At 44.7% G+C, this 20,089-nt stretch overlaps 1 protein-coding gene across 2 annotated transcripts; it reads right to left on the reverse strand.

The window, feature by feature from the left end:
* Positions 1-4,234: 4,234 nt before the first annotated feature.
* On the reverse strand, positions 4,235-6,199 carry LOC119365646 (probable prefoldin subunit 2). 2 transcript variants are annotated; one of them, XM_037631297.1, is made up of 2 exons: positions 6,066-6,199; positions 4,235-5,001 (listed from the first exon to the last, which is right to left on the reverse strand). In XM_037631297.1, the coding sequence occupies exon 2, from the start codon at positions 4,964-4,966 to the stop codon at positions 4,526-4,528; it is 441 nt and encodes a 146-aa protein (XP_037487194.1). In that variant the 5' UTR covers positions 4,967-5,001; positions 6,066-6,199; the 3' UTR covers positions 4,235-4,525. The 2 variants fall into 2 exon arrangements, with proteins under 2 accessions (XP_037487194.1, XP_037487195.1); XM_037631298.1 differs by lacking the exon at positions 6,066-6,199 and adding an exon at positions 5,916-5,938.
* Between the last annotated feature and the right edge of the window lie 13,890 nt (positions 6,200-20,089).

Consider the following 20,089-nt stretch of genomic DNA (forward strand, 5'->3'; position numbering starts at 1 on the left):
ACCCTTCCTGTCCATAGCTCGTACGGTGTTTTGGGCACCGACTTGCTTGGTACTCTATTGAGAATGTGAATGGCGGTTTTAAGCGCCTCCATCCATAATCTCAATGGCAAGTTGGAATAACTCATCATGCTGCGCACCATATCCATAAGTGTACGGTTGCGCCTTTCAGCTACTCCATTTTGCTGAGGTTCGCCCGGCATTGAATACTGGGCAACAATGCCAGTCTCCTGCAAGAACTTTGCAAAAGGTCCAGGGACTTGGCCATATGGAGTGTGCCGACCGTAGTACTCTCCCCCACGGTCGGACCTAACTATCTTTATTCTTTTATCATGCTGATTTTCAACTTCAGCTTTGAATATTTTAAATTTATCCAACGCTTCAGATCTTTCTTTGATTGGATAAATATATCCATAGCGAGAGTAATCATCTGTGAATGTTATGAACGAGTCATATCCATCCACACTTTTCACCGAAAATGGTCCACAAATATCAGTGTGGATGATTTCTAGTGTGCCTGTGCCATGGATTGCACCTTTTTTGATTTGTTTTACATACTTTCCTTTAACGCAATCTATGCATTGTTCTAAGTCTGAAATTCTAACGGAGGAAGAATTTCACTTTTGACTAATCTTTCTATTCTCCCCTTCGAAATATGGCCAAGCGACAGTGCCATAATTTCGATGAGTCGAATGTTCTTTTTCTTTTCTTTTGCTCTTTATTCGACACGGAATTTCTTTCACATTGCAAACGGAATAAACTTTTCACGAAGTGATAACAAATAAAGCTCATCATGTAGTAAAGCATCACCCACATAAGCATTATTATACCAAATGGCACACTTGCCATGTCCAAAATGACATTCATAATTATCTTTGTCCAAACAAGAAACACTTATTAAGTTTCTATGACATGATGGAACAAATAAAACATCTCTAAGTAGAAGATTGAATCCGCCAGCTAACTCCAAGGAGATGTCACCGACAGCTTCAACTTCTGCTTCAACTCCGTTTGCCACTTCAATGCGTCTTTCGCTTCTTAGCGTAGTTCGCGTCGAATGGAATCCCTGTAAAGAATTTGCAACATGAACAGTTGCTCCTGAATCAATCCACCATGTGGATTTTGAAAACTGTGTATACAAGGATTCATTGGCAAATGAAACTATATTGTTACCTCTTTTTGCCATGACTGACTTCAACCAAGCAGCGCAGTCTTTCTTGTAATGCCCTTTCTGCTTGCAGTGGAGACACGTGTCTTTGTCCACTGAGAAAGGATGTTGCTGATGCTGATGCTGATAGGGGGCTTTTCCATTCTTTGAAGGAGAACTTTTGTTGTTTTGATTGTAGTTCTTTTTCTTGTAATCCTTCACATAGTTGATTGAACCACCATGTGCGGCTTTGAGTCTGTCCTCTTCTTGGACACACATTGCTATTGTCTTTTCAATGTTCCATGTTCCAGGTGACATATTATAGTTTACAACAAAAGTTGCAAACTCCTGTGGCAGTGAAGCCATGACCAGGTGGACCAGGAGCGCTGGTTTGATCTCCAGATCCGCATCCATGGGCTTAAGCTTTGCTGCCATATTACTCATCTTGAGGATGTGCTCTCTTATTCCACGACTACCACCTGTGTAGCGTTCTGTCACCAGTTGCTCTAACACCTGGGTGGCATAGATCTTTGAAGAGCCAGTGAGCTGGCTCTTTATCTTTGTAAGCAACTCCCCTGCGGAAGTGCACTCTGCAATGGAGCCCACAATGGCGCTCTCAATTGTATTCTTTATAAAAGCCATGCACTTTTTGGTTGCATTGACCCACTTTTGGTTATCTATGAGGTAAGACTGCTCCAAAGGAGCATAGTCCCCCTTCTTTTTAGCCCATGCAGCATCATCATCAGTGGCCTCTCTTACTGGCTCTGTGGGTCTGACCAGCTGTGGTTTCACCACAACCCAGTCAAGATCAGCACAAATAAATGCCAGTTCAACTTTCTTCCTCCACTCAGTGTGGTTGTCACCTCTGAGTGTCGGAACTTCTTTTAGGCAACTCATCAAGTGAAAGCCTCCTGAAAACACAATTTAAGTGACATCAGTATAACAATCATATGCAATAATCTAACGTTGGTCAAATTAAGCATACAATTGTCTATGCAATTAAATCTATATTACCGCTGGCAAAATATTAGAAATAAATGCACCTTTAAACTTCAATAATAAAACATGATCATGTTATTAATAACGTTGGTCATAAAAAATAACATAATCATATCATTTCAATAATTACTTTAACATGCTCTTAAAAACATAATTGTATCTAAACTTTTATTTTCTTTTAAAGAGCACTAATAATTATTTACGCAGCGGAAAAATGTGAATAAAAAATTCACGAACTTTTTACTTTTTACAGAAACTTTTCTTTGACTAATTAAAAAAATCATGAACTTTATTATTTTCTTTATAAAAAAAAGTTCATGAACATTTCTTTTCTGAAAATTTTCTATTTTAATTTTCAGAAACTTTTCTATTTGCTTTTCTATTTTCTAAACAAAATTTTTCGTTGGAAAAAATATTCGATAGAAAAACTAGACTGTGTGAATTTTGCCCCAAAACTGGACAAAAACTATTAAAGTCTGCACTGTAAAAAAATAATAGCAGAGAAGACCTCTGCCCGGCCCGCGGCCTGCCTTATTCACTCCGGCGAACTCGGCCCAGCGGAGCGGGGCTGCTGGATGCGGCCCAGCCGCCTACGCCCGCGCCCGCGAGTCAGCCTCAACCCAGTCGCGCTCCTCTTTTGGCCCAGCGGCCCGCAGGGGGTTAGGGTTCCGATCCGGGCCGTTCATGAAGATCTGACGGCCGACCGTGCACATCGCTGGATCAAAACCAGCCAACGCCGTCGTGGGGGGAACCCTAGCTCATTTCCTCCCCCCGCACGCCGCTCGCCTCGTTCCTGTACCGAGCGATGGCGCTCGACGCCGGCGGCTCGGTCACCGCGCCGCGCCGGTCACCGGCGATGCCAGGCGGACCTCCTATTCTCTTATCCCTTTCATTTTCTCCACCTACTGTGGCAGAAAGGATGAGGCCCGACTGCACCTGCTCTCCCTGCGCCGTCTCTGTGCCGCAGCGGGGTTTCGGGCTTCGCCTGCAACGGCGACGAACCGCCGCTTCACGCGAGCCTCCTTTCCCCCTTTTCTCCTTCCACCTCACGCCTCCTTTTAGAGAGAGAGCCACGAGCAGAGTCAAACTCTGCTCCCCCTGTGCGTTCGACGGTGGAACACCCGTTTCTGCGGCGTCCGTTGCCATCCCCTTCACCGGTGGCGCGTTCCCCTCGTGGTGAGCGCGCCGCCGTCGAGCGGTTTGGCGAGCGGCGCCCTTTGCCCCTCTCGGGGTGGTGTTCTTCTTCCGACGCCTCGGCTTGCCGATGCGCGTCCGGATCGAGAGGAACAGGTGCGGCCATAACGGCGGCACAACTTTTCTTTTAGGTTTCTTTGCCCTTCTAGGGTTCTTTGGGGGGAGGGATTTTCTTTCTGTTTCTCTGTTTTCTTTTTACCGAAATCTTCTAGCCCAATCTGGCTATCTGATACCATTGATAGATTCTTAGATCGGAGTGGGCTAGGAGATCCGGTGAACCTACCTTCTCCTGGTGCGGATGAGGAACTCCCGGTGCCGGACATGGTGACGGTGGCCGGTGATGGCAGGGAGTGGATGGCGGCGGTGTGTGGGCAGTGGCGGCGGCGGAGCTTCCCGTCACTGTCAGCGCTAGACCTAGATCGGGTCGGGGTTTTCGGTGGGGAGCCTGGCAACGCGGTGAACCTCGTACTGCGTGCCGCCGCCCCCCACCTCTTTATGTAGCGCTGCGTGACAGGGGCCCGTCAACCATATTATGGTTGGGCGCCCCCGATCAGGGGTCCGTTGGGCCCACACGGGAGAGATCAACCTAACAACAGCAACTAGCAAGGCACCACATTTTCCTTGCCACAAAGGAAAGCCACATTGCATAATCTATGAATAAAATCTTTTTGCCAAAAAGATGAAGAAAAAGTACACTAGGAACTGCACATAACCTAGTACAACAAGGTTTCACACACAAGGTATTGCAAGCCATAATTCAGCGAGCCAATATGGCTTAGATGGAAAGCCTGATCGGGTCCTATCCGACACTGATCAAGAAGAAACATGTATCCATCTGGTATTTTTGCCAACACGCCTTAACATTTCAGTGCGGTAAAAATTTCTTTGAAACTCATCTTGAATCGAAACATGTCATCAACAGCCAGAAAAGATCTGAAGCGCAACAACAGAACGGAGACAAAAGACGCACGAGTCACAACACAACCAGTGCAAAATCTGCAGTTTACGAACAGGGTTCTGATCTACCATAATCTCTAGTTTTACACGCGAGGATTCAACGGTACTGCATAAGTGTAGCATGATAAACTGCATCCAGAAACACACAATCACTGTCAGGTTGGCATCCGGTAACAAGCAATCTGGCTTCGATAAAGAACTATGCAAGTCTCCTTGTCCTGTCATTCTGCTCTACTGGCCTGCAGGGCCAACAAGAACACCCTGGGCAGAGGCTTCCTTCATGCTGCCTTCTTCATTGGCGCTGTTGTCGCCCTTCCTGATCCTGATCTTGTACTTGAGCTCAAACTCGGTGATCTCTTGCTTTTTCCTCTCCAGAGCCTCCTTCATGCGAGCGACGACCTCTTCAAGGCCCTCCTTGTTGCGGTGCACGGCGGGCAAGACTTCCCTGATGGTCCTCTCAACCAAGACCCCGCCAATCATCCTGTAGCAACGCCTTGTGGGGTCCAGGGGCTCTATTGCGCCAATCACAAGGGAGTGCTCACTGACTTCCATTTCCAGCTCTGTGATCTTGGTGTAGAGCTGGTTCATTTCAGTGCGCATGTTGGCATAGGTATTTGCAACTACTTGCTCATTTATGGGTTCTTTGCCGTCGCCACCTGCTCTGCTTGCCATTTTCCCTGTGATGCGCTAACAGCAAAGAAAGAAAACTGCAGAGAGAAAATGAACATTCTTTTAGAATCAAAACTGGGTAAAAGTGCATTGCAGCGTAACCAAGTGATAGTGTCTCAAGAGATAATTTTTCAGGAAGCAAAGAAAACAAATAATAGTCCTAACACACAGTTGGCAATAATCACCATAACTTAACACTCCAAAGACAAATATACTGCTGTATAAAGAAAATTACCAAGGGCATCAAAGGCAAACATATTGCTGAAGCATACCAACAACGAGCAATCTTCAAAAGTGTACTGAAGCAAACAACCACTGGAGTGTTTCCAGAAATACCACAAGAGGAAGTTGATGTTTGCGCAGGAAATATATAAAGTATCCATCCAGTCATAAACTTTCTACACATTCCATACACAATGCTGCCCTAACCAAGTTTGAAAGGTTGCTACAGACACACTATCAACCTGATTCAACTATAAGGCAACATCTAGCTATTTTGGGCTATTTCATCCGCTTGAACTACAATTACTTCCGCTGTTCTGCAGTCCTGCTTGGCACAATAAATTACGAGAAACCCTGTAACTGCAGCATAGCAACCCTACCCAGCAACCAGACACCTTGAGCTTCGGAACCCGATCCAGATCGAGGTTCAAGATTGCTCAGAGTTTGCGCCCCAATTCGTCTATTTCAGAACATCGGAACGAAATCCTTCTCCCCAAGCGCTAGGATCATCTGCCTGACAACAGTGGAGATGACCTAGCGGCCGGCCCGTCGCGCAACAGCAGCTCTCCCTGCTCGCTGCGGATGCACGCGCGCATCTGAGAGGACCAAGGATAGAGAGGCCTAGAGGGGGGAGACGCCGATCCAGGCCCGGACCGTTCCAGGCCAGGGCACGGACCCCCGGAACCGAGCTGCTTGCCGTCAGAGGGGAAGGAAGCAGCACGCGCAGTACCTTTCCGCCGCGGTCCGAGAGAGGGCGGATATGGACGAGAGAGCACGGGCAACTGCGAGGCGCTCGCCGTCCACGAGCCGCCGTCCGGCGCTGCCTTCCGGCACCGATTCAAGAGAAAGAAAGGAGAGAGGACGGAGAGAGAGGAATCACCTTCACGCGCGCCGCCGCGATGCGAGATCTCTCAGCCGCCGCCGCCGCCGCCTCTTTTCTGTTCGTGAGTGAGAGAACCCTATTGTTTTCCTCGGTTCAGTGTGTTCTTCTTTTACTATGTTTTGGTAACCTTTTTTTCTTAGGGGTTCTTTTTTTTTTGTACCTGACAACCGGCCTCTTTCTATTTCGACAACGTCGAATCCAGTGGAGAGATAGAGCTAGGTGTCAGATCTATCGATTCTCCACATATCATGATTTAGTTGGTGTGTTAGTAAAGAAAAAATATGGCTGATTTTTGGTGCGGTGACTTAAACATCTTCTTTTGTTTTGTTCCATATAATATTAATTTGGTTTCATCAATTCTATGGATTGAGGCAATTTTTAAAGGTGTTTCTTCAGCCGTTATCAGATCTTGTTCTTATTGGGAAGTGTCAATTATGGCCTTTGGGGCATTTGTAAATGCCCCTTCGCCTTATCATCGGTTTAGTGCAAGTTTCGAGCTTCGATAAGCGACAATGCAATTGAAGGAATAAGGTGACAAGTATGGGTTTTGATTTTTTTTTCTGTTAGCTTTATATCTTGTTGTCATTCCATTATACTAGCGAGTATTCCTTCATAATTATATACAATGCCTTTTGAATATTCTTTCTTCTAATGTATGGTTTTCACTGGCCTCCTTCTTCGTGATCCCTCTTTCTTCATCAATCAAAAAATTAAAAATCACCCGCTTGTCTTTAAAAGAATGTATTTGTTTCTCATTTTGCTCCTCCTTCTTGGTGCTTCCCTCCTCAGTAGCCCCATTCCACAACCTAGTTCTGCACTGCTAATTAACTCTCTAAAACCCAACTGATGGTCTAAAAAAGGCACACTACTACTCCTAGTAACTATTTTTAGGTAGTAGTTGTGGCCACAACTCGTACTTCCATAGTGCTAGATGGAAAAACTCATAAGTACCGAGACAATGAAAAACTGAGAAGTTAAGTGGCAATAGTGGAATACATGAGGACTTTGGTTGAGGGTCTTATCTTTGGCTTCAAGCACCCCTCATTATAGTACAAATTGTCCTAAACTCAAATATAAATCTTGGCTTAACCAAAAGACTATAAAGTATATGCTAAAATCTTGAGGTGGGCAACCACTTGAAGGAACAAAAAGTAGATGATGTTGCCACTCAAATATGAGAACTAATTAGTCCACTCAATTGGTTTGTCAAATTAGTTAATTACCAAAACCGAATAGAGGTTTATAAGATGCACTCTTGGTTTTTCAATAGTGGGTAATATATAAAAGTCAAGAAGGTATCAGTTAGAACTGACATTTGCAACAACACATTATCAAGAGTTGGTCAATATATCGAGGATGCATATAATCAAATATTTAAAACCAAAAGAGAAAAAGAAATGGTGATGTGCAGCAAGTAGCAACACCGACCATCCCTTGATGCACATGGATGCAAGAATGATTCTCCAAAAGCAATGCCTTCATGAAAGAAACAACGCACAGACGATGCCTGTTGCTGAATCCAACCACTTAAGGTTGGATCATGAATTAAAGATCAAGTGCGAGCAAAATCCAACCAATGCCTTCAACAAGGGAATAATGTGACACCGTCATTGCTATTACAACCAATTAAGGCCAAACATAGGTGTTTCATCACAGAGCTCGAGACTAGATACTCGAGAAAGCACCACCAAACACAAAGTCACATGTGTTGTCGCCTTCACTTGCTAATCCAGAAAAGATGATGCCGGCGTGCACGACTTTGACGTGGACATTACCGACAAGAGTCGCTCGTGGAGCCAAGGCACCCAAGTATCGTTTAACAAGAGAGGAAGGTCAATAGCACAGCCAAAATCCCACATTGGGGATGTTTGATAGCCTCACACCCCTATCGCAAGTGATAGCAAATATAGATTTAGGAATGGCCATTGGCCTAAGGCGGATCAACCACACGGGCCACTTCTGTTGGGTTTCGTAGTAATTTCAAAAAATTTCCTACGCGCACACAGGATCATGTGATGCATAGCAACGAGAGGAGAGTGTTGTCTACGTACCCAACGCAGACCGACTGCGGAAGCGATGACACGACGTAGAGGAAGTAGTCGTACGTCTTCACGATCCAACCGATCAAGCACCGAAACTACGGCACCTCCGAGTTCGAGCACACGTTCAGCTCGATGACGATCCCCGGACTCCGATCCAGCAAAGTGTCGGGGAAGAGTTTCGTCAGCACGACGGCGTGGTGACGATCTTGATGAACTACAGCAGCAGGGCTTCACCTAAACTCCGCACAGTATTATCGAGGAATATGGTGGCAGGGGGCACCGCACACGGCTAAGGAATCGATCACGTGGATCAACTTGTGTCAACTTGTGTGTTTAGAGGTGCCCCTGCCTCCGTATATAAAGGAGGAGAGGAGGGGAGGCTGGCCGGCCAAGGGGGGGAGGCGCAGGAGAGTCCTACTCCCACTGGGAGTAGGATTCCCCCTCCAATCCTAGTCCAACTAGGATTCCTCGGAGGGGAAAAGAGGAGGAGGGGGCCGGCCACCTCTCCTAGTCCTAATAGGACTAGGGGAAGGGGGGGCGCGCAGCCCATCTAGGGCATCCCCTTCTCTTTTCCACTAAGGCCCACTATGGCCCAAATAGCTCCCGGGGGGTTCCGGTAACCCTCCCGGTATTCCGGTAAAATCCCGATTTCACCCGGAACACTTCCGATATCCAAATATAGGCTTCCAATATATCAATCTTTACGTCTCGACCATTTCGAGACTCCTCGTCATGTCCGTGATCACATCCGGGACTCCGAACAACCTTCGGTACATCAAAATGCATAAACTCATAATATAACTGTCATCGTAACCTTAAGCGTGCGGACCCTACGGGTTTGAGAACAATGTAGACATGACCGAGACACGTCTCCGGTCAATAACCAATAGCGGGACCTGGATGCCCATATTGGCTCCTACATATTCTACGAAGATCTTTATCGGTCAGACCGCATAACAACATACGTTGTTCCCTTTGTCATCGGTATGTTACTTGCCCGAGATTCGATCGTCGGTATCCAATACCTAGTTCAATCTCGTTAACGGCAAGTCTCTTTACTCGTTCCGTAATACATCATCTCATAACTAACATATTAGTTGTAATGCTTGCAAGGCTTATGTGATGTGTATTACCGAGAGGGCCCAGAGATACCTCTCCGACAATCGGAGTGACAAATCCTAATCTCGAAATACGCCAACCCAACATCGACCATTGGAGACACCTGTAGTACTCCTTTATAATCACCCATTTACGTTGTGACGTTTGGTAGTACCCAAAGTGTTCCTCCGGTAAACGGGAGTTGCATAATCTCATAGTCGTAGGAACATGTATAAGTCATGAAGAAAGCAATAGCAACATACTAAACGATCAGGTGCTAAGCTAATGGAATGGGTCATGTCAATCAGATCATTCTACTAATGATGTAACCTCGTTAATCAAATAACAACTCATTGTTCATGGTTAGGAAACATAACCATCTTTGATTAACGAGCTAGTCAAGTAGAGGCATACTAGTGACACTCTGTTTGTCTATGTATTCACACATGTATTATGTTTCCGGAAAATACAATTCTAGCATGAATAATAAACATTTATCATGATTATAAGGAAATAAATAATAACTTTATTATTGCCTCTAGGGCATATTTCCTTCAGGGAGGTCGACCATGGAAGCCATTTTCTTGGTACGACAACTTATGGAGAGATATAGGGAGCATAAGAAGGACTTGCATATGGTGTTCATTGACTTGGAGAAGGCCTATGATAAGATACCGCGGAATGTCATGTGGTGGGCCTTGGAGAAACACAAAGTCCCAGCAAAGTACATTACCCTCATCAAGGACATGTACAATAATGTTGTGACAAGTGTTCGAACAAGTGATGTCGACACCGATGACTTCCCGATTAAGATAGGACTGCATCAGGGGTCAGCTTTGAGCCCTTATCTTTTTGCATTGGTGATGGATGAGGTCACAAGGGGTATACAAGGAGATATCCCATGGTGTATGCTCTTTGCGGATAATGTGGTGCTAGTTGACGATAGTCGGACGGGGGTAAATAGGAAGTTAGAGTTATGGAGACAAACCTTGGAATCGAAAGGGTTTAGGCTTAGTAGAACTAAAACCGAGTACATGATGTGCGGTTTCAGTACTACTAGCTGTGAGGAGGAGGAGGTTAGCCTTGATGGCCAGGTGGTACCTCGGAAGGACACCTTTCGGTATTTGGGGTCAATGTTGCAGGAGGATGGGAGTATTGATGAAGATGTGAACCATCGAATCAAAGCCGGATGGATGAAGTGGCGCCAAGCTTCTGGCATTCTCTGTGACAAGAGAGTGCCACAAAAGCTAAAAGGCAAGTTCTACAGGACGACGGTTCGACCCGCAATGTTGTATGGCACGGAGTGTTGGCCGACTAAAAGGCGACATGTGTTGGGTTTCGTAGTAATTTCAAAAAATTTCCTACGCGCACACAGGATCATGTGATGCATAGCAACGAGAGGAGAGTGTTGTCTACGTACCCAACGCAGACCGACTGCGGAAGCAATGACACGATGTAGAGGAAGTAGTCGTACGTCTTCACGATCCAACCGATCAAGCACCGAAACTACGGCACCTCCGAGTTCGAGCACACGTTCAGCTCGATGACGATCCCCGGACTCCGATCCAGCAAAGTGTCGGGGAAGAGTTTCGTCAGCACGACGGCGTGGTGACGATCTTGATGAACTACAGCAGCAGGGCTTCGCCTAAACTCCGCTACAGTATTATCGAGGAATATGGTGGCAGGGGGCACCGCACACGGCTAAGGAATCGATCACGTGGATCAACTTGTGTCAACTTGTGTGTTTAGAGGTGCCCCTGCCTCCGTATATAAAGGAGGAGAGGAGGGAGGCTGGCCGGCCAAGGGGGGAGGCGCAGGAGAGTCCTACTCCCTCTGGGAGTAGGATTCCCCCTCCAATCCTAGTCCAACTAGGATTCCTCGGAGGGGAAAAGAGGAGGAGGGGGCCGGCCACCTCTCCTAGTCCTAATAGGACTAGGGGAAGGGGGTGGTGCGCAGCCCATCTAGGGCAGCCCCTTCTCTTTTCCACTAAGGCCCACTATGGCCCAAATAGCTCCCGGGGGGTTCCGGTAACCCTCTCGGTAACCCGGTAAAATCCCGATTTCACCCGGAACACTTCCGATGTCCAAACATAGACTTCCAATATATCAATCTTTATGTCTCGACCATTTCGAGACTCCTCGTCATGTCCGTGATCACATCCGGGACTCCGAACAACCTTCGGTACATCAAAAATGCATAAACTCATAATATAACTGTCATCGTAACCTTAAGCGTGCGGACCCTACGGGTTCGAGAACAATGTAGACATGACCGAGACACGTCTCCGGTCAATAACCAATAGCGGGACCTGGATGCCCATATTGGCTCCTACATATTCTACGAAGATCTTTATCGGTCAGACCGCATAACAACATACGTTGTTCCCTTTGTCATCGGTATGTTACTTGCCCGAGATTCGATCGTCGGTATCCAATACCTAGTTCAATCTCGTTACTAGCAAGTCTCTTTACTCGTTCCGTAATACATCATCTCACAACTAACATATTAGTTGTAATGCTTGCAAGGCTTATGTGATGTGTATTACCGAGAGGGCCCCAGAGATACCTCTCCGACAATCGGAGTGACAAATCCTAATCTCGAAATACGCCAACCCAACATCTACCTTTGGAGACACCTGTAATGCTCCTTTATAATCACCCAGTTACGTTGTGACGTTTGGTAGCACCCAAGGTGTTCCTCCGGCAAACGGGAGCTGCATAATCTCATAGTCATAGGAACATGTATAAGTCATGAAGAAAGCAATAGCAACATACTAAACGATCGTGTGCTAAGCTAATGGAATGGGTCATGTCAATCAGATCATTCAATTAATGATGTGACCTCGTTAATCAAATAACAACTCATTGTTCATGGTCAGGAAACATAACCATCTTTGATTAACGAGCTAGTCAAGTAGAGGCATACTAGTGACACTTTGTTTGTCTATGTATTCACACATGTATTATGTTTCCGGTTAATACAATTCTAGCATGAATAATAAACATTTATCATGATTATAAGGAAATAAATAATAACTTTATTATTGCCTCTAGGGCATATTTCCTTCAGTCTCCCACTTGCACTAGAGTCAATAATCTAGTTCACATCGCCATGTGATTTAACAGCAATAGTTCACATCACCATGTGATTAACACCCATAGTTCACATCGATATGTGATCAACACCCAAAGGGTTTTACTAGATTCAGTCATCTAGTTCACATCGCTATGTGATTAACACCCAAGGAGTACTAAGGTGCGATCATGTTTTGCTTGTGAGAGAATCTTAGTCAACGGGTCTGTCACATTCAGATCCGTAAGTATTTTGCAAATTTATGTCAACAATGCTATGCACGGAGCTACTCTAGCTAATTGCTCCCACTTTCAATATGTATCCAGGTTGAGACTTAGTGTCATCTGGATCAGTGTAAAAGTTTGCACTGATGTAACTTTTACAACAAACTCTTTTATCACCTCCATAATCGAGAAACATCTCCTTAGTCCTTACTAAGGATATTCTTGACCAATGTCCAGTGATCTACTCCTAGATCACTATTGTACTCTCTTGCCAAATTCAGAGCAAGGTATACAATAGGTCTGGTACATAGCATAGCATACTTTATAGAACCTATGACTGAGGCACAGGGAATGACTTTTCATTCTCTTTCTATTTTCTGCTGTGGTCGGGATTTGAGTCTTACTCAATTTCATACCTTTGCAACACAGGCAAGAACTCTTTCTTTGACTGTTATTTTGAACTACTTCAAAATATTGTCAAGGTATGTACTCATTGAAAAAACGTATCAAGTGTCTTGATCTATCTCTATAGATCTTGATGCTCAATATGTAAGCAGCTTCACCGAAGTCTTTCTTTGAAAAACTCCTTTCAAACACTCCTTTATGCTTTGCAGAATAATTCTACATTATTTCCGATCAACAATATGTCATTCACATATACTTATCAGAAATGTTGTAGTGCTCCCACTCACTTTCTTGTAAATACAGGCTTCACCACAAGTCTGTATAAAACTATATGCTTTGATCAACTCATCAAAGCGTATATTCCAACTCCGAGATGCTTGCACCAGTCCACAGATGGATCGCTGGAGCTTGCATATTTTGTTAGCACCTTTAGGATTGACAAAACCTTTCTGGTTGTATCATATACAACTCTTCTTTAATAAATCCATTAAGGAATGCAGTTTTGTTTATCCATTTACCAGATTTCATAAAATGCGGTAATTACTAACATGATTCGGACAGACTCAAGCATAGATACGAGTGAGAAACTCTCATCGTAGTCAACACCTTGAACTTGTCGAAAACCTTTTGCGACAATTCTAGCTTTGTAAATAGTAACACTACTATCAGCGTCCGTCTTCCTCTTGAAGATCCATTTATTTTCTATGGCTTGCCGATCATCGGGCAAGTCAACCAAAGTCCATACTTTGTTCTCATACATGGATCATATTTCAGATTTCATGGCTTCAAGCCACTTTGCGGAATCTGGGCTCACCATCGCTTCTTCATAGTTCGTAGGTTCATCATGATCTAGTAGCATGACTTCCAGAAAAGGATTATCGTACCACTCTGGCGCGGATCTTACTCTGGTTGATCTACGAGGTTCAGTAGTATCCTGTTCTGAAGTTTCATGATCATCATCATTAGCTTCCTCACTAACTGGTGTAGGTGTCACAGAAACAGTTTTTCTGGGATGTACTACTTTCCAATAAGGGAGCAGGTACAGTTACCTCGTCAAGTTCTACTTTCCTCCCACTCACTTCTTTCGAGAGAAACTCCTTCTCTAGAAAGTTTCCGAATTTAGCAACAAAAGTCTTGCCTTCGGATCTGTGATAGAAGGTGTATCCAATAGTTTCCTTTGGATATCCTATGAAGACGCACTTCTCCGATTTGAGTTTGAGCTTATCAGGATGAAACTTTTTCATATAAGCATCGCAACCCCAAATTTAAGAAATGACAGCTTAGGTTTCTTTCCAAACCATAGTTCACACGGTGTCGTCTCAACGGTTTTAGATGGTGCCCTATTTAACGTGAATGCAGCTGTCTCTAATGCATAACCCCAAAACGATAGTGGTAGATCGGTAAGACACATCATAGATCGTATCATATCTAATAAAGTACGGTTATGACGTTCGGACACACCATTACATTGTGGTGTTCTAGGTGGCATGAGTAGTGAAAACTATTTCACATTGTTTTTAACTGAAGGCCAAACTCGTAACTCAAATACTCTTCTCTATGATCAGATCGTAGAAACTTTATTTTCTTGTTACGATGATTTTTCACTTCACTCTGAAATTCTTTGAACTTTTCAAATATTTCAGACTTATGTTTCATCAAGTAGATATACTCATATCTGCTCAAATCATCTGTGAAGATCAGAAAATAATGATACCTGTCGCGAGCCTCAATATTCATCGGACCACATACATCAGTATGTATGCTTTTCAATAAATCTATTGCTCGCTTCATTGTTCCGAAGAACAGAGTCTTAGTCATCTTGCCCATGAGGCATGGTTCACAAGCATCAACTTGATTCATAATCAAGTGATTCCAAAAGCCCATCAATATGGAGTTTCTTCATGCGCTTTACACCAATATGACCTAAACGGCAGTGCTTGCACTTATCATTATTAACTTTGCATCTTTTGGTTTCAATATTATGATTATGTGTATCACTATGATCGAGATCCAACGAACTATTTTCATTGGGTGTATAACCATCGAAGGTCTTATTCATGTAAACAGAACAACAATTATTCTCTGATTTTATATGAATAACCGTATTGCAATAAACATGATCAAATCATATTCATGCTCAACGTAAACGCCAAATAACATTTATTTAGGTTTAACACTAATCCGAAAGAATAGGGAGTGTGCGATGATGATCATTTCAATCTTGAAACTACTTTCAACACACATCATCACTTCACCCTTAACTAGTTTCTGTTTATTCTGCAACTCCCGTTTCGAGTTACTAATCTTAGCAACTGAACTAGTATCAAATACTGAGGGTTTGCGATAAACACTAGTAAAGTACACATCAATAACATGTATATCAAATATACTTATGTTCACTTTGCCATCCTTCTTATCCGCCAATCACTTGGGGTAGATCCGCTTCCAGTGACCAGTCCCTTTGCAGTAGAAACACTTAGTCTCAGGCTTAGGATCAGACTTGGGCTTCTTCACTTGAGCAGCAACTTGCTTGCTGTTCTTCTTGAAGTTCCCCTTCTTCCTTCTGCCCCTTTTCTTGAAACTAGTGGTCTTGTCTACCATCAACACTTGATGTTTTTCTCGATTTCTACCTTCGTCAATTTTCGCATTACGAAGAGCTTGGGAATCGTTTCCGTTATCCCTTGCATGTCATAGTTCATCAAGAAGTTCTACTAACTTGGTGATGGTGACTAGAGAATTCTGTCAATCACTATCTTATCTGGAAGATTAACTCCCACTTGATTCAAGCGATTGTAGTACTCAGACAATCTGAGCACATGCTCACTAGTTGAGCGATTCTCCTCCATCTTTTAGCTATAGAACTTGTTGGAGACTTCATATCTCTCTACTCGGGTATTTGTTTGAAATATTAGCTTCAACTCCTGGAACATCTCATATGGTCCATGACATTCAAAACGTCTTTGAAGTCCCGATTCTAAGCCGTTAAGCATGGTGCACTTAAACTATCAAGTAGTCATCATATTGAGCTAGCCAAACGTTCATAACGTCTGCATTTGCTCCTGCAATAGGTCCGTCACCTAGCGGTGCATTAAGGACATAATTCTTCTGTGCAGCAATGAGGATTTAACCTCAGATCATGGGTCAAATCTGCAACATTGCTACTAACATTTTTCAACACAATTTTCTCTAGGAACATATCAAAATAAACACAGGGAAGCAACAACGCGAGCTATTGATCTACAACATGATTTGCAAAATACTACCAGGACTAAGTTCATGATAAATTTAAGTTCAATTTAATCATATTACTTAAGAACTCCCACTTAGATGGACATCCCTCTAATCCTCTAAGTGATTACGTGATCCAAATCAACTAAACCATAACCGATCATCACGTGAGATGGAGTAGTTTTCAATGGTGAACATCGTTATGTTGATCATATCTACTATATGATTCACGCTCGACCTTTCGGTCTCCGTGTTCCGAGGCCATATCTGCATATGCTAGGCTCGTCAAGTTTAACCTGAGTATTCTGCGTGTGCAAAAACTGGCTTGCACCCGTTGTAGATGGACGTAGAGCTTATCACACCCGATCATCACGTGGTGTCTGGGCACGACGAACTTTGGCAACGGTGCATACTCAGGGAGAACACTTCTTGATAATTTAATGAGAGATCATCTTATAATGCTACCGTCAATCAAAGCAAGATAAGATGCATAAAAAGATAAACATCACATGCAATCAATATAAGTGATATGATATGGCCATCATCATCTTGTGCCTGTGATCTCCATCTCCGAAGCACCGTCATGATCACCATCGTCACCGGCGCGACACCTTGATCTCCATCGTAGCATCGTTGTCGTCTCGCCAATCTTATGCTTCCACGACTATCACTACCGTTTAGTAATAAAGTTAAGCATTACATCGCGATTGCATTGCATACAATAAAGCGACAACCATATGGCTCCTGCCAGTTGCCGATAACTCGGTTACAAAACATGATCATCTCATACAATAAAATTCAGCATCATGCCTTGACCATATCACATCACAACATGCCCTGCAAAAACAAGTTAGACGTCCTCTACTTTGTTGTTGCATGTTTTACGTGGCTGCTACGGGCTTAAGTAAGAACCAATCTCACCTACGCATCAAAACCACAACGATAGTTTGTCAAATAGACTCCGTTTTAACCTTCTCAAGGACCGGGCGTAGCCATACTCGGTTCAACTAAAGTTGGAGAGACAGTCGCCCGCAAGCCATCTCTGTGCAAAGCACGTCGAGGGAACCGGTCTCGCGTAAGCGTACGCGTAAGGTTGGTCCGGGTCGTCTCGTCCAACAATACCGCCGAACCAAAGTATGACATGCTGGTAGGCAGTATGACTTGTATCGTCCACAACTCACTTGTGTTCTACTCGTGCATATAACATCAACATCAATAACCTAGGCTCGGATGCCACTGTTGGGTTTCGTAGTAATTTCAAAAAAATTCCTACGCACACGCAAGATCATGTGATGCATAGCAACGGGGGAAGAGTATTGTCTACGTACCCAACGCAGACCGACTGCGGAAGCGATGACACGACGTAGAGGAAGTAGTCGTACATCTTCTCGATCCAACCGATCAAGCACCGAAACTACGGCACCTCCGAGTTCGAGCACACGTTCAGCTCGATGACGATCCCCGGACTCCGATCCAGCAAAGTGTCGGGGAAGAGTTTCGTCAGCACGACGGCGTGGTGACGATCTTGATGAACTACAGCAGCAGGGCTTCGCCTAAACTCCGCTACAGTATTATCGAGGAATATGGTGGCAGGGGGCACCGCACACGGCTAAGGAATCGATCACGTGGATCAACTTGTGTCAATTTGTGTGTTTAGAGGTGCCCCTGCCTCCGTATATAAAGGAGGAGAGGAGGGGAGGCTGGCCGGCCAAGGGGGGGAGGCGCAGGAGAGTCCTACTCCCTCTGGGAGTAGGATTCCCCCTCCAATCCTAGTCCAACTAGGATTCCTCGGAGAGGAAAAGAGGAGGAGGGGGCCGGCCACCTCTCCTAGTCCTAATAGGACTAGGGGAAGGGAGGGGGGGCGTGCAGCCCAACTAGGGCAGCCCCTTCTCTTTTCCACTAAGGCCCACTATGGCCCAAATAGCTCCCGGGGGGTTCCGGTAACCCTCCCGGTATTCCGGTAAAATCCCGATTTCACCCGGAACACTTCCGATATCCAAATATAGGCTTCCAATATATCAATCTTTACGTCTCGACCATTTCGAGACTCCTCGTCATGTCCGTGATCACATCCGGGACTCCGAACAACCTTCGGTACATCAAAATGCATAAACTCATAATATAACTGTCATCGTAACCTTAAGCGTGCGGACCCTACGGGTTCGAGAACAATGTAGACATGACCGAGACACGTCTCCGGTCAATAACCAATAGCGGGACCTGGATGCCCATATTGGCTCCTACATATTCTACGAAGATCTTTATCGGTCAGACCGCATAACAACATACGTTGTTCCCTTTGTCATCGGTATGTTACTTGCCCGAGATTCGATCGTCGGTATCCAATACCTAGTTCAATCTCGTTACTGGCAAGTCTCTTTACTCGTTCCGTAATACATCATCTCACAACTAACATATTAGTTGTAATGCTTGCAAGGATTATGTGATGTGTATTACCGAGAGGGCCCCAGAGATACCTCTCCGACAATCGGAGTGACAAATCCTAATCTCGAAATACGCCAACCCAACATCTACCTTTGGAGACACCTGTAATGCTCCTTTATAATCACCCAGTTACGTTGTGACGTTTGGTAGCACCCAAGGTGTTCCTCCGGCAAACGGGAGCTGCATAATCTCATAGTCATAGGAACATGTATAAGTCATGAAGAAAGCAATAGCAACATACTAAACGATCGTGTGCTAAGCTAATGGAATGGGTCATGTCAATCAGATCATTCAATTAATGATGTGACCTCGTTAATCAAATAACAACTCATTGTTCATGGTCAGGAAACATAACCATCTTTGATTAACGAGCTAGTCAAGTAGAGGCATACTAGTGACACTTTGTTTGTCTATGTATTCACACATGTATTATGTTTCCGGTTAATACAATTCTAGCATGAATAATAAACATTTATCATGATTATAAGGAAATAAATAATAACTTTATTATTGCCTCTAGGGCATATTTCCTTCAACTTCGCCACAACAATGCCTCACACTACCACGATATGCTACCGGCAGCTCCGCTAGCACCACCAAAACAACTCGCATGGACACAAGACAGTCGGATTGAGCCATGAGAAGTCGGGGGACTCCACACACGAGGCCAAATGAGACCTGCCATGCCATGATTGGTACTAACATCCACTGTTTGTTGTGCATTTGTGTTGCCACTTGGCCACCTCCACTAAGAGGATCCCACCATCCTCTTCACCGGCAGCAACCTCCGGTGGCAGCATATGAGAGGGGAGAGATGGTGTGTGTGTGTGGGGGGGGGGGAGGGGGTCTAGGGCTTTCCCCTGGAGGGGGCGACACTAGGAACCAGATCAACACTTATCCATGTGTTAACATAACAAAAAAAGCACACTAGTGTTTTCCCTTTTGATATGTTTCAAACTTTTAGTAATATGAGTAAAATGCACAGAACCACCACTTTAGCGTCATAGATCTCGGAAAACCACCACTTAAAAAACGTGATACTTTGCACCGCACCACAATTTTGAAAGTGGCAAAAAACACTGATTCTTTTTCTGAGAGCGTTTTGACGTGGCCGATCACTCGTGGGCCGACAACGGTGACGGCGCACCGCTAACGGACGTTAACGGCCTTTTTTTGGCTCGGGGCGAAGCTGGTAGGATGGGCTGGGTTAGGCGCGTTCGATGGTTTTGCTGGGCTGGGCTGGGCTACATGCATTTGATCATTCCTAATTACTGGGCAATCGATTCTTCTAAAAAAATGCAGCGGTAGTTCGATCGATTGAAGGTGCTCGTTTGGTTTCTCCAGAATACCCTAGTCTCCACAAACAAACAGTGCATTCATTCACATTCACCGTCCTTGTCGGTGTACTAAAGTAGGGGCGCTCCTTTGTACCCCTTGCTTGTGCACGGGCAGTCAGAGCCGCGCCCACGGCTACACTTAGCAGGGAAGAGGAAGGAGTCAAAGCCAC

This window comes from Triticum dicoccoides, chromosome 2B (genome assembly GCF_002162155.2).
Source record: "Triticum dicoccoides isolate Atlit2015 ecotype Zavitan chromosome 2B, WEW_v2.0, whole genome shotgun sequence".
Taxonomy (NCBI): domain Eukaryota; kingdom Viridiplantae; phylum Streptophyta; class Magnoliopsida; order Poales; family Poaceae; genus Triticum; species Triticum dicoccoides.